At 35.9% G+C, this 13,385-nt stretch overlaps 1 protein-coding gene across 2 annotated transcripts in view; it reads left to right on the forward strand.

Moving 5' to 3' along the window:
- The window catches only part of FAF1 (Fas associated factor 1), a 152,189-nt gene that overhangs the window by 110,504 nt on the left and 28,300 nt on the right, over positions 1-13,385 (forward strand). For both annotated transcript variants that reach the window (XM_021529210.3, XM_021529218.3), the window contains exons 14-15: positions 10,327-10,463; positions 12,923-13,011. In XM_021529210.3, the coding sequence (XP_021384885.1) occupies positions 10,327-10,463; positions 12,923-13,011 (226 nt within the window). The remainder of the gene's footprint in view (positions 1-10,326; positions 10,464-12,922; positions 13,012-13,385) is intronic.

Genomic DNA, 13,385 nt, shown 5'->3' on the forward strand with positions numbered 1-13,385 from the left:
TATTTAGTTATCAGTTGATCATGATCTACTGAAAGTAATGCTATTATTATTGTTATTATTATTATAACATCTAAAAATCATAGTTGTTTGGTTCTCTAGCTTGGACTTTATTTCATAACCTTTATTTACCCAGATGATGACTGATCATGTCTTGCCAGAATAACATCTTATGCATATTATTACAGTTGTTCTAATTTTTGACCGAAAGATGCAACAGTCATTTGGCCTGGAATAAGGCTGCCACTTCTTTACACAATTCCAGTGATTATTGAGCAAGGAAAATTATCCATTTATGTTTCTTTCTCTTGTGGATTGTTAGTATAGAGCATTTATGGATTTCTAGTCTTCCCTATGTGAATTATAGTTAATATTTCTTTACTGAAGTGACCTTGGAGAATGGAATAGTCTCTTTTTCTAATGTGCTTTTTAAATGACCCTTTGTGTTTCTTAGGAATTCCTCACTTGACCTTCTGCATTTTGTCATTGGAGGGATCAGCAGCAATGTTTCTAGTTAGAGTTATTCTAGAGAAGTGTAAAGGTTATGGAAAAAAGCAGTTACAAAAACAGATTAAAAGTTTCTGAAAAAGAAAAAAAAAAAGTGAGAGGAAAAAGAAACATCTAAGTTCTTTCATAGGACCAAATACATAGACTGGAAAGTTGCTTAAGTCTTTTGGTATTGCCATTCATGGGCAGTAAGGAGCCTCCTCCTTTTCTTTTATCCCACAAGTTGGTGTAGAAGGAAACACTATTTCTAAACCATCTGTAGTGGCTAAGTTCAGCTGACTACCTGCTGTTCTATTGTCTGCTCTTCTATTTAATTCTCTAGTTTCTTTTATTTTACAATGACAAAAAATTGCAGTGTAGTTTCTTTTGAAAAACTGTGTTTGAGGGGTTTTTTATGACTAACGATCAACAGCCATGTAATTGCTTTGTTGTGTTTTACTAAAGAAATCTATTAAGTAGCACAACTTTGATACACTAGTAATAAGAGTTTGCAGGTTACACAGACACCTGTGGTGACCAAAGCGACAGAAGCTGCTTGTTAGAAAGAGCCTGTACAGCTGTGTCCTATTAACTCCTTATGACACTTCTTAAAACACAAAATAAAGGGCTTGTTTAAGGCTTTATAGCTGCTCTCAATGAACTTAGTCCCTGATTGTGCTGGACGATAGGGTTTTTAAGCCTTCATTTTTTTGCTTTCTGTTAACAACAACAAAGAAACTGTCATATTAACAGTGAGGTCAAAAAATAGTAAGGGGTAAACAAGTCATGCTGGCTCGAATTAGAATAATTTCTCAGTTGTGTTTAGTGTCACATCCTGCTCCTTAGACTGTGATTTCTTCAGAGGGGGTATGATGCTTCCCTCTCCCTTTGGAAAGTGCCAGTGCACTGTGGGCATTCCCATAAATAAATGCTCAGTCCCTCTGTTCAATCACTACCCTTCAGTGACAGTGGTCTTGGAGCCCATTCTGTTCTGTATCCCTGTGAACACAGTTAATTGTAGCCTTTTATTTGAATGCTGAGAAGACAACAGCAACAACAAGAGGAACTGGGGTTTGCCTACTGGTGTAGCCCAAGAGCAATTCATTTATACTCCTCCAATTGCATTGTAAAAATGCTGGAAAAGCCAGGGTGGGACAGCAGAAGAATCAGGCCAACTTGATTTACAGCAGTCAACAGAGACACCTCAGTAGTAAAGTACTGTGGAATGGCATGAGTAAATTCAAACAGCTATAAAGACTTTCCTTATATAAGCCAAAAAAAAGATTCATAATGTTTTGATCCATGAATGTCATCCTATTCCAAAATTAGTCCTAATAGTTGTTTCCCATCTTCTCATTAATGAAATGAGGGTCCATCCTGAACACTGTAGAACAAAACCAGCTCCAAATTCATGTCATTTTCCCCAATTTTTAATGTGTTTGTCATCTGACACTGATACAGGAATGTGTTTTAGAACCTGCATTACTGCACAATAGCATGTTTCTTCTGCAATCTCTCAATCTTCAATATCCATTCCAACAGACTGGGTACCTGCCAGCAGCAGTGCAAGAGCATAGGCATTACAACTTTGGGAGTCAGATACTAAAATATTTCTTTCTGCAGCCATGCAGCACTGTTACTTTGTAAAAATGAAGGAGAAGTCTAATTAATACAGTTTATTCTAATTAATACAGTTATATCTAATGCAGAGGGGAAGTTTTGCTCTGGCTTCCATGGGTTTTAATTGCCTCTGACATCAGGTTTGCAGTGAAGGGAGCAGTTACTTTGAGTAAGTTCTGTGATTATGAATTTATTCATTAATCATAATAAAATTAGAAGAAAAGGAAAATAAAATAAGTATCCTTCATTTAGGAAAATAATATGGTGATTTTTTAATACAATTAAGGAATAGACATGAAATCTTTATCTCCTATAGTTTAGACTTCAGTTTAGGGAGCAACTCTTTGAAATATTCTTGTGATCTGTTTCTGTCAAAGGAGGAAAAAGGCTACAAAGCTACACATATAGCTCTAACTTTACTCTTGTTATATTCCAGGAAATTTGAGGTGAATCATGAGCTTAAAAATAGTTTCCTCTCAATTGCTTGCAGTGAAGATTGCTACCATGGCCCTTTGTGAGGAGGTGTCAGGGCAGTGGCAGTGGGGCTTGACTGCAGTGGTGCTGGCAGCTCTGTCCTGCCATCGATGGGCCAGTGCAGCACACACCTGCACTGGGCCATCACTTGGGCTGGGCAATTCCTCAGCTTTCCAGAGGGATTCTGGGATGGATAAGCAGGAGAGCCACAGATGAGCTGCTCTAGTTCTGGCAGTTTTTACTTCACAGAGTTCATTCAATACCATTGTTCTAATACAATTATGTGCATGAGCGTTGTGAATGTTTGTGCAAACACATGCCTAACTGGATTTGTTAATTCATTAATGGGCATTAATGTATTTGTATCCAGGAAATATATATATATACATGCACACATATACCTTATATTGGTACACACTGCATTTACAAACACTGATAATGCTTAATATTAAGAGCTGTCCAGCACACATGGTGTTTGTTAAGCAAAGCCAAAACCATAAGACAGCGACTCAAAAAATCTGTAGCAGCTTTTTAGCTTTTGATATCATTGCCCTTGAGCACTGTATTTCAAGGTGTTGCCAGTTTTGTTCTGATGACAGGCATTTGTTAGTTTTAATGTTCAAATTATAGTTTTTCACTGTGCTTAAGCTTAGGAAAGAGTTAATTCACTAAAGTGCTTCTCAGCAGCAGGTTGTCTTCACCTGCAATTTCCGTCATCAAGTGATTAGCCATATTCACAGTTGCTGACCCTTAATTCTAACCTACTGAATGATGCATGCCTGGATGAAGACCAGTTGACCATATTACTCCAGCTCCCCAATCCCATTTGATCCTTCAGCAAATATATTGCAGGTGTGGGGTCTGTGAGAGCAGGAGGAGGTGAGTTAATTTTTCACTGCCTCTTCAGGAGTGACCACGGATTCTGTATATGTTGCTTGCAAAACTGTTGGACGTGTTCTTTAGGCACTAAATCCTTAACAGGTTTCACACAGCAGTGTGAAAACCTTTTCTATTGTATTCTGCATTTTTTTATTTAATTTACTTTAATAGCAATACAGTGCCAGTCAATAAAAACAGGTCAGAAGTCTAATTAATGTTTTAAAAATAAAGGTTCTCAAACACCAGGCGAGTTTGTCATTTTCTGTATGGTTTGTTTTGAGGAGGAAGAGGAAAGAAGGTGAGGAGGGAACCCTTCTGTTCCATGATTACATCCCACCCGCTCATTTTCTCCTTTTCTCCTTTGCTTTTGATTTTAGTGGCGGTCTTAACAGAATGTCAAGATCAATTTGCAGCATGGTTTAACTCAAGGTTTGCATTCTGCCAGCAGCAATTGTCCTACTGAACAATGCCGTGTGTTCTTGTAACTTCAGAAGCTTTTAGAAGGCTCATGGCAAGGGCAGCATCTAATGACTTTATTAGGGTAGGGTTTCAAAATGGACTCGGTAATTGTTCGCATCTCTTTGTCATTTAGTCATAATTACTGCATAGTATTGTTCAGGGTTGCACTTGTGAATAGTTTCCTAATAGCACTGAAACAAAGGGAAAAAAGGAAAAGGATAAAAGGTGATTGTCTCTTTAGATGGAGAACAAAACAGCCTGTATATAGATGATGGTTAAACTGTTTATTATACACCAACCAGAAAAGGTAAACTATCCCTGCTTAAATATTTATGTGCTTCAAGGTAATTTCATGTTAGTAATCTAAAAATGTCCAAATTTGGAAAACTAAAAATCAGCAGAGAATGCAATTTGGTCTGGTCGTGATTAGGAAGATATGGATGTCTATAATAGCCAACTATAAATAGAAAGCAGCCTCTCTGATATTATCAAGATTTTCAGTGCATCAGTTTATATGCTTTTAGCAATGTTTTAAGGTCATTTGAGAAAAATGGTTATTAAACCCAAGGATTAATTAAACTGATAGATTTGTAAGAATAGGTTTTAAGTCCCCACCCTAAAACAAAATCTCAGAATGTTCTATCCCACTGTACTCAAACTACAACCTAGTTGCTTAAGCTTGTTGAACAGAAAAGGTGAAAAATAAATTTTTTTCGTCCTGTGCAAAAGAGGTGAAGGCAGAAGAACAGGTGGTCAAGACAGATTTGTTGGACTGTTTTGAGGAAGAATCTTTTTGTATTCTGTTATTACTTGTTTCTTTTGCTGTATTTGTGCAGTCTTTCCTCCAGTTTGGAGACTCTCATTGACCTTACAGAATTGTATTTTAATTGTCAGGATGATTCTTTGAGTTGTGAAGATTAATCTGAATTCTCTATCTTCAGATGTGCTTGTAGCTTCTCCAACATCCGTAAAGTAACTAAACACAGTCTGTTCTTGTCTAGATTTTATTAAATATGTATATTAAATCTACCTGTGGCAAGCCTTGAACGTTCCTTAGGAAATCACACACGTAATAAGTGATGATGAAAGTGCCCCTTGTGTCTTCCATTCTTTGTGCAGGGTTCTCGCAAAGGGTCAAGGTGTATTTTATTTGTACTTTCACCAGTGACTTTGCCTGGTGTCCAAGGATGGACTAAAGGGTTTCTAGAGGGCTGTGGTTGAGATTGAATGGAGTCGTGAGGTGTTTATTTAATTTGGTTGAAGCTTTCAGGGTGGGAGTCAGATCTTCCATGTTTTAGGATGAGATAGATAACCTACTCATGTAGGCTTTACTTCTGTATAAAGTGGATACAATAATGCTTTTTGACATCTGAATCTGGTGTTTAGCATGTGGATCCTGAAGGTGATACCCACATAATTTGATTTAGGCTGCTGTATACATCTTTAAAATGTGCCTTGTGTCTGCTGCTCCTTGTGTTTGAGGTATGACCCTACCCATGGGGGTAAGGCAGTCACTCCGTATTATGGAGAGCAAGATTATTTTAATATGACAATTCAGGATCTCAGCTTTTACTCTTCTAAAAATGTAAATACCTAATACAAAAATGTTATTTTTACATTAACATTTTAATGAGTCTTATGTTGACTTTGCACATTATATAATTATGATTAAAAATAATCAGGAACTTTGCATATTTAATATTCATAATTGTTTTCTTCATGCTCCATAAAGAAGTTACTTTTTTTCCAAACCCATTTCTGAAATGTGAAAGGCTGTTTAAGGTTGGCTTTAGGAATTATCTAGTCATAAATAAATCACACTTTTTTTGGCCCAAAGTCATCCTCTTTGTGTTCTAAAAGGGAATAGGTATTTTAGAAGAGATTGTCAGATTTTCTGCAGCTGCTGCTTTTTGAGGAGTACTTTAGGCTAAGAACATACAGCAAAAAACATCTCCAGTGCAGCCTTTTCTGTTCTGTTAAAAAATGCTTTCCAAAAAGTATCTTGGGCACCATGTGCCAAAGGCCTCATTGTAGGAGGAAACTTTTCCAAAGTTTTCCCTTAGGTGCATAAAAACAAAAAATAACTTCAGGAATTTATATGAGTAAGACTGCGACAAATAACCAAATCTTTGTTACTTCTACTGACACAGAAAGTAAAAAAAATCTAAAATACTATGAATACTATGAAGATCTAAAATATTGTGAATGTTTTAGTATTTCTTTTAATGCATTTTTCCGTACATTTGAGAGCTGAGTTCTCTCTTTGTGAAGGAGAATTTGACCTTGAGTGCACTAGACATTTGCTAATACAATTGTTAAATAACATTAAGGTGCTGGGGAGAGAGTAAAAAAATCAAAAGCCAACAAGAGCTTTCAATTTTTTTATTTTTTGACATGCAAAAAACATTCAAAATATAGCACCGAGTCTCCCTCTGCACATTCCAGGAACACACTACAGTGTGCAAGATGCAACCTGCTCTGATTTGGTTTTCTTCTGCAGGTCTGTTTTGCTAATATAAACCAGCTAGAGTTAACATTTTAGGTTTAGTTGCTCTTTCTACCACTGTGTTGATTGCTTGAGGTTTATTCATAATGCCTTGAGAAAGCAGATAAATTTGGGGATATATGGAGAGCTATTCAGCCTCGGAAATTGGGGATCAGAAGGAGGACAGGCACTGAGTGGTGAGTATTTGGTTTCAGTGGTGACTGGTGGGTGGTGTCCATGTCTCTCAGTGCTGATGGCACTTTTCTGCATGGAAAGACAAGGGATACTGAATTTTTCTGCTCCTCTGGAGTCCTGCTGCATCAGGGCCAAGGGCAGCAGGGAGAACTGCTGCTCTGTGCTGTGGTTTTTAAAGGAGATGCAGATAACTCTCATTGCTCAGAATCCTCAATTCTTCACTAAGTTCTTCCTTTAACTCCTCTCCAGTTCTTCATTTCTTTGTGGATTTTTTTCTCTACTAGGCAGGAGTAGGAGTGGCTTTGAAGGAGTTCACATTGGTAAATACAACACGACTGTTCAAAGCCAAGCAGTGCCTCTGCCTTGTCCCTGTCAGGAGCTAGGCACCAGAGATGGTCCTAACTTACCAAATTGTTTAAACAGAAATACTAAAGGAATATTGACCTTTTTCCAAAGTATTTACCATCATAGCTTTTTTCCAGATATCAAATAATGTTGAGCTCTGAGATCAACTCTTTTGATGACCAGCACTTTGGCCAGAAATGCCCAATTCTGTTATTAAAAATTAAAAGCTGCCACAGAAACAAATTATTACTACAGAGTGCTACATAGCATATTTGAGATCAGAAGCTATGATAGAGTACAGCCTTGAGACTTAAGTTGTAATAAGTATTTCTTTTGGGTTTGAGAACCAGTAAGATATAAAACTTTTTTTAGTAGATCTTAAAGCTATTATTTTGTCATAATTGCATTCCAGGACCTTATTTTAAAGTAATATTAAGTAAGTTACTACATTAATAAAAATGATTTTTAAATTAATACAAAAAGCTATGCCAGGAGTGTATTTTAATATAAAGCCTCACATATTAGCTGGTAGGAAATGGTAGCATTCTTCTTTGGAAAACTCATGAGCTCCAAAGATGATAACTCCTCACACAGGTTGTCTCAAGGTGCATGTGGGGGGATAATTACTGTGTAGGCATCAGCAACTCCCCCAGTCAACATCTTCATGGCACCAGAATAATTTTTCCTTAGTGCCACTTTTAACTATAAAGTGAACTATGTCTAAGCATTAATACCTGTTCAATCTATTAAAAAACTTCAATAGTTTCTACATTTTTTAACTTGTTTCGGTATTTGTCAAGCCATGGTCAGTGTCCATGTTTATTCTGTAGCTGTAACTGCTGGTTTCATTGCTACTGAGCCATGAAAGAAATGGTGCTGCTTGCCAGAACTGGAACTTTTATTGATGAACTTTTTTCTTGTAACTTTTGAGGTTATTTTTAAATGAATTTTTACTTTATAAAACGTTTTTTTTTTTGCCTTTCTCCTGCTCCCTCCTTGAACATTCTTGTAATTTCAAAATAAAAGGACTAGTAGGATGCTGTTTGCCCTTCCTTTCTGGCAGCATTCCTCTATTTCCACTGTTGGTGGGAGATCACAGTAATCCAATGCTGTGGAAAACCCTTTTCCCTGGAGGGACATCTGTCTCTTTGATGGACTCCACAGGCACTTTTTTTGGCAGCTCTGGAGATGCCACTGAGAGATCTGGCACACTTCTGTTTAGATGAAAGTAAGAAAATCCCTTATAAATGATGTACAGAGTAAGATACTGGTTATTGCATCAAGTTGTTTTGGTCCTGCTCACTTCTAGCAGTAAATATTAGCACAGAGGGGATTTTTTAGAGAAAAAAGGGGATCCCTTTTTTCTGGCTATGAATCTGAAAGTAAAAAGGTCTAAGAATACAAAATCAGGAAAGGTAGAAAAGAAGGAAAAAAAATATTCTTCATTCAGAATTCACTGCTTGCAAAACCTGTACCTGTAAAAGCATAATTTGGGACTGAGTTATTTGTTGACTAAATACAAAAATAAAAACTTTAAAAAAAATTAACAAATCAGCACCTTTGACTAGTACAATCAGGACTGTAGGAGTCTCTTTAGTTTTGTTCCTTCTCGCATTGTTCTCTACAGCACTTCTTCACTTCCAGTTAAATATTTTGATTTTTCATGAAACTTGAGTGCTTTTCTTCTGTGCTGTGTTGAAGGCTGTTAGACAGTTTTAATACACAAATTTAGGAATTCAGTTCAATTGTCCACTGTCTTTATTGCTTCCAGGAGTGAAACCTTGAACTCACATAAGTAATTTTGCTGTGGAGGATCACCACTGACTGCTGTGAGGCCAACATTTCACTTACCTGTTCCCACCTTGAAAGGAAAACATCAAAAGCCATTATTTATCTGAAGACTTGATATGTCCAGACTTTACAGATGCTGTTTTATCCTCACCAGATGTTACGTGTTGGTGTCGCTGTTTCTGATATAGCAGAGTTTGTTCAGCTTTTTGATGTCTTCTTTTGTGTCTGATTGTTCTGAGTTGAAAAATACAGAGAATCAGGGAGTAACACTTATTATGGCTTTGAAATACTTGCTTGCCACCCCCACCCATTGCCTTCCATCCAACTACAGCCATAGACAAATTCTCTCTAAGGAGAGATTTTTTTAGTACTTCAGAGGCCTCAAATAAGCCAAATGCTGTACTTCTCAGATTTATCAATTTTATCCATTTTATTGGATACAATATATATATTGATTTAAAAAATCACAATTTTGAATCTTTTCAGTATCTTTGAGAAGAAATTACTTGGAGCACTTGACATTTTAATGTAGTTTGTCTTTTCAAATAGATTTGGCTTCTAATGCATGTGACAATGGGACTTTGCTCTTCAGTTAGAGCATACATTTCAGAGTAGTTGTTACCTAAAATATTATCATAAGGCATAAGAAAACACATGATTTAAGTTGCCTTTCATGAACATAATTAAGAATTAATAAGCCTGTACCAGTGGCTAGTCCTCAGAATTTCCACTGTTTTGCCTTTTGTGACCCGTGTTATTAAAAGTCCATTATTTTTACAGACTTTATTAAATTGGATCTTATTAAAGCATTCTATATTTGCATTTGGTCTTTCATAATTCATTATTATTATGACATTTACTTTTTACCATCAGATCTGAAAACATATCATAAGCTACCCTTTTCTCTTGAAAGAAATGCTAATTTCAAACAGTCCTTTAATGGAAGAGAAAAGCTTTATCAGTTTTTTCATTTATTCAAGATCGTGTTAAGAATACTAATGTTAGACTTCTGTATGCTAATATCTAAGAGCTTTTTTTGGTCAAAAGCTTAGAATTATTGTTTTTTAGACCACACTGCTAAGTATGTCACTGGCAGGGCACTAGTACAAAAGAAAATACAATTCTGAAGTACCATGTTTTCATTCTCTGACTGATTAAACCAATTTCTTTCATTATTAAATTATGCTTTTGTATGAAATTTACTATTTTTATACTTCACCATGTTTATTACATTGTTGCTCTACTTAGTTTCTCTTTAGAAGTTTTGAACAATTTATTCAGCATTATTATTTTGGGGAGTAGTTTTGAATTATAGTCTTCACATAGTGTAACAGGAAATGGAATTCTCCATTAAATAAATCACTGTCTCAAGCAATTGTTAATTGTTTTAATTTAGATAACCTGGACCCTATCATGTTTGTAAATATTATAATAACTTAGTGATAAAAAGAGATAAAGAGCTCTAGAACTGAATGCAGAATGTGCTATAGAGTAGGTAACATGCAGTTAAACTGCTGAATTTAGTATCATTATTTTTTAAACTTAACTTCAAAAAATCCTCTACAATGTTAACTATTTATTTCTTCCCCCGCAAGGTTTCTGACGATGTGCACTAGACATTTTGGGAGTGTTGTAGCCCAAACCATTCGAACTCAGAAGACAGACCAGTTTCCACTTTTCCTTATTATTATGGGAAAACGATCATCTAATGAAGTGTTGAATGTAATACAAGGTACAGTTCTTTATATTACAGGAATTCTTTATGTGAGTATTGAAACTGTTACAAGAGATCTTTGCTGTTTCTCTTTTAAGATGTCCAGAATATTCATTTATTACACAAAACACACTTTAAGTTGCCAGGGTATAATTATCTACTACTCATAAATGTATTAAATAACATGGTGTTAGAAATTGGGTTGCCATGACTGTAGTAGAATTATAGTTTATGCTTTTCTTTTTTTTTTTTTTTAAGTGGAAGCTTAATTTCCTAAATAAGGAGCTACACTTAGTTTTCCAAATTTATATCCTGATACATTCTTGATTTCCAAAAGATCTTGGCTGCACTTCTGCATAGTGCCAGAATGCATTTGATTCTTTGTGTGCAGTTCATTGTTAATACCTGGGCTCCTCTTGCTAATATTTGGACATGAGTTGCTTTTTCAGACCTGCCTGCAGCATCAAGACCCCCACATCAGGTCAAGATTGAAGTTCCTAATATAATTTCACATAAATGAAGCTTTCTGGTTTACATGAGGAGTTCTTTCTGGTGTAACCATTCCTCTGATTTCACTGACAACAAGATGACTTAGATGTGGAGTGTTGCCCTCTGACTGCTGTTCTCAGTAACTCTTCAAATTAGAGCACATCAAAGAATGGCTGCCTCTCATTTCTTCTGCTTTCTCCACAAGTTTGCCTTCATGACACTGTGACCTAATTTTTTTATTGCTTATATCTGGCAATCTTTATTGTAATCTCATTTTCTTGAGGAAGTTCAGCCTCAGGAAATGCTGCCTTTTGCAGACAAGCATTAGTGTTTCTTTATGCATCTGGGATTAATAATTTACTTGAGGAATCTGCAGTGTTCCTTCCTGTGGACAAAATGGTTAATTTTTGCATGGATTTTGTCTCCTCAGTGCAAGGTACAGCACAACACTAATTCATGCCTGTAACTTATAAAACCTATTTCATAAGTTTCTTAGGTTATTTCATAGGAATAGTCTTATAAATAGGTCAGTTTTCTGACTCTGCAGTACAGTTCAGAACCTTTGCCATCCCGCTGATGTCAGTGGTGCTACTGACTTAAATTACTTAACAGCTTTAGCAACAATTCAAAGTTATAATACAATGCAGCTTTATATTAAAAATAATCCAGATTATTTAATTGTATGTGTTAAGTTTTAATGATTTGTCAGGTTTTCTGTGATCTTTTGAACTAAACTAAAACAATCACCTATTGTAGCCTTACTTAAATTCATCCTTTAACAAAAATCACACAATCTCTGCTTGTTATTTTCCCAGGAATGGGGACACTGGTATCTTTTAACAATACTGCCTCAATGAATGGTAGTCTCTGAAATCCTGCATGTTGTAGCATGTGGGATAACATTTTCTGCTAAGGTAGCAAATGTTAGAAATGGGAACAATGAGGGCCTTTCAGGGCTGGGTGAGAAGGCATGTTGACAGAAGAGATACAACTATATAGAAACCTAAGACCCTGGTGGCATTTATTGAAATGCAGACTGTCTTAGTTTGCTTTTGAATTTTATTTTTTTCCTGGGGTGGGAAACTATGGGGACAGTCTTGTTTTCTTTAGTGGTACTTGTTCTGCTCGGGTCTAACAGCTGTTTAGGCTGGCAGATATTAACACTTCATAGTTTTTGACCATTTCTTATGGTTTAGGACCTTTCAACTACTATGACAAGTGGCTTTAATGCGTAGTCTAGTCTTCAGTCTAGAAAGAGACACCAAAGAATGCATCTTAGTAGGAAATTATCTTTCAGTCTTAATGGAGACTGGGGGCACACTGGAAGGAAAAGCTGGGGAGGTATATGTTTCCCCATGTATGTGTTCTATTTCATGATTCACACATGGATGACAGAATTTTTCACTTCAGTAGCTTTGTAAGTTTTTTGAGAAGTAGTTAGACTGAAGAAAATACAGTATTTGAAATTTTATTGCTAGTTATATCCAAATAAAATGTGGATATATTTCATCATATCCATTCAATCATTGTATTGTGGGTTTTCCATTGTTTTAAACCAATCCACTTGGATGCTGCTGCCAACATCCTACCTTGTGTTGCCTGACTGAGCAGTTGCTTTGGTCTGTCTGGGAATTCTAAATCTGTAAAATCAATTTTACATAAGGGAGTCCCAGATCTACTGCTTGCCTTTAACATCAGTGACTAAAAGACAAAATAGAGTTAATTTATGCAAGCATAAAAGCAATTGTTCAGATTTGCACCACCTGAAGTTTTAACCTGTGATCAACCTTTGTAAAAATAATTCTGAATTTTAAGTAAAAAGGTGAACTGAAAGCATTCTACTGAGATATTTGCATTTTCTATTCTTGTCTTCTTTTCTTTTTTTTTTTTTTAATCTGGCTATTTCTTATGGATTAATTCTGAAATTACTTCTTTTTTGTTTAATAACTTTAATGAAGTGAAGTTCAGCTATCTTTCTTTGTTGCTAGGTAACACAACAGTGGATGAGCTGATGATGAGGCTGATGGCTGCAATGGAGATCTTCAGTGCCCAGCAGCAGGAAGACATAAAGGATGAGGTGAGCACTGAAAGTGGCTGCAGATACCTCCTGGCCTCCACTAATCACTGGGGATGTCAATTAACCAGATGTTTCTTTAGCCAGAGGAGTTGGGCATGATTTATTTTAGTGTCTCTCCATTGTCAGAAATTAAAAAAGTAAAGTCTCCTTTGTGTATTTGGGTCTCTCGGAACTCCTCCTTTTTGGTCTCGTCATTTTCAGTTTCTTTTCTTTTTCTGAACATAGTCACATAGTGCATTACAGTGATATTATAGAGCTTAATGTGATCTATATGCTTAATATGCATGGAAAATTATCAGATTTTTTGCCACTGACCAGCTCCAAGTCATAGGTAGAAAACAAAAATAAATTAATATATCTTAAATGTGTCTGTT

This window comes from Lonchura striata, chromosome 9 (assembly GCF_046129695.1).
Source record: "Lonchura striata isolate bLonStr1 chromosome 9, bLonStr1.mat, whole genome shotgun sequence".
In the NCBI taxonomy this organism is placed as follows: domain Eukaryota; kingdom Metazoa; phylum Chordata; class Aves; order Passeriformes; family Estrildidae; genus Lonchura; species Lonchura striata.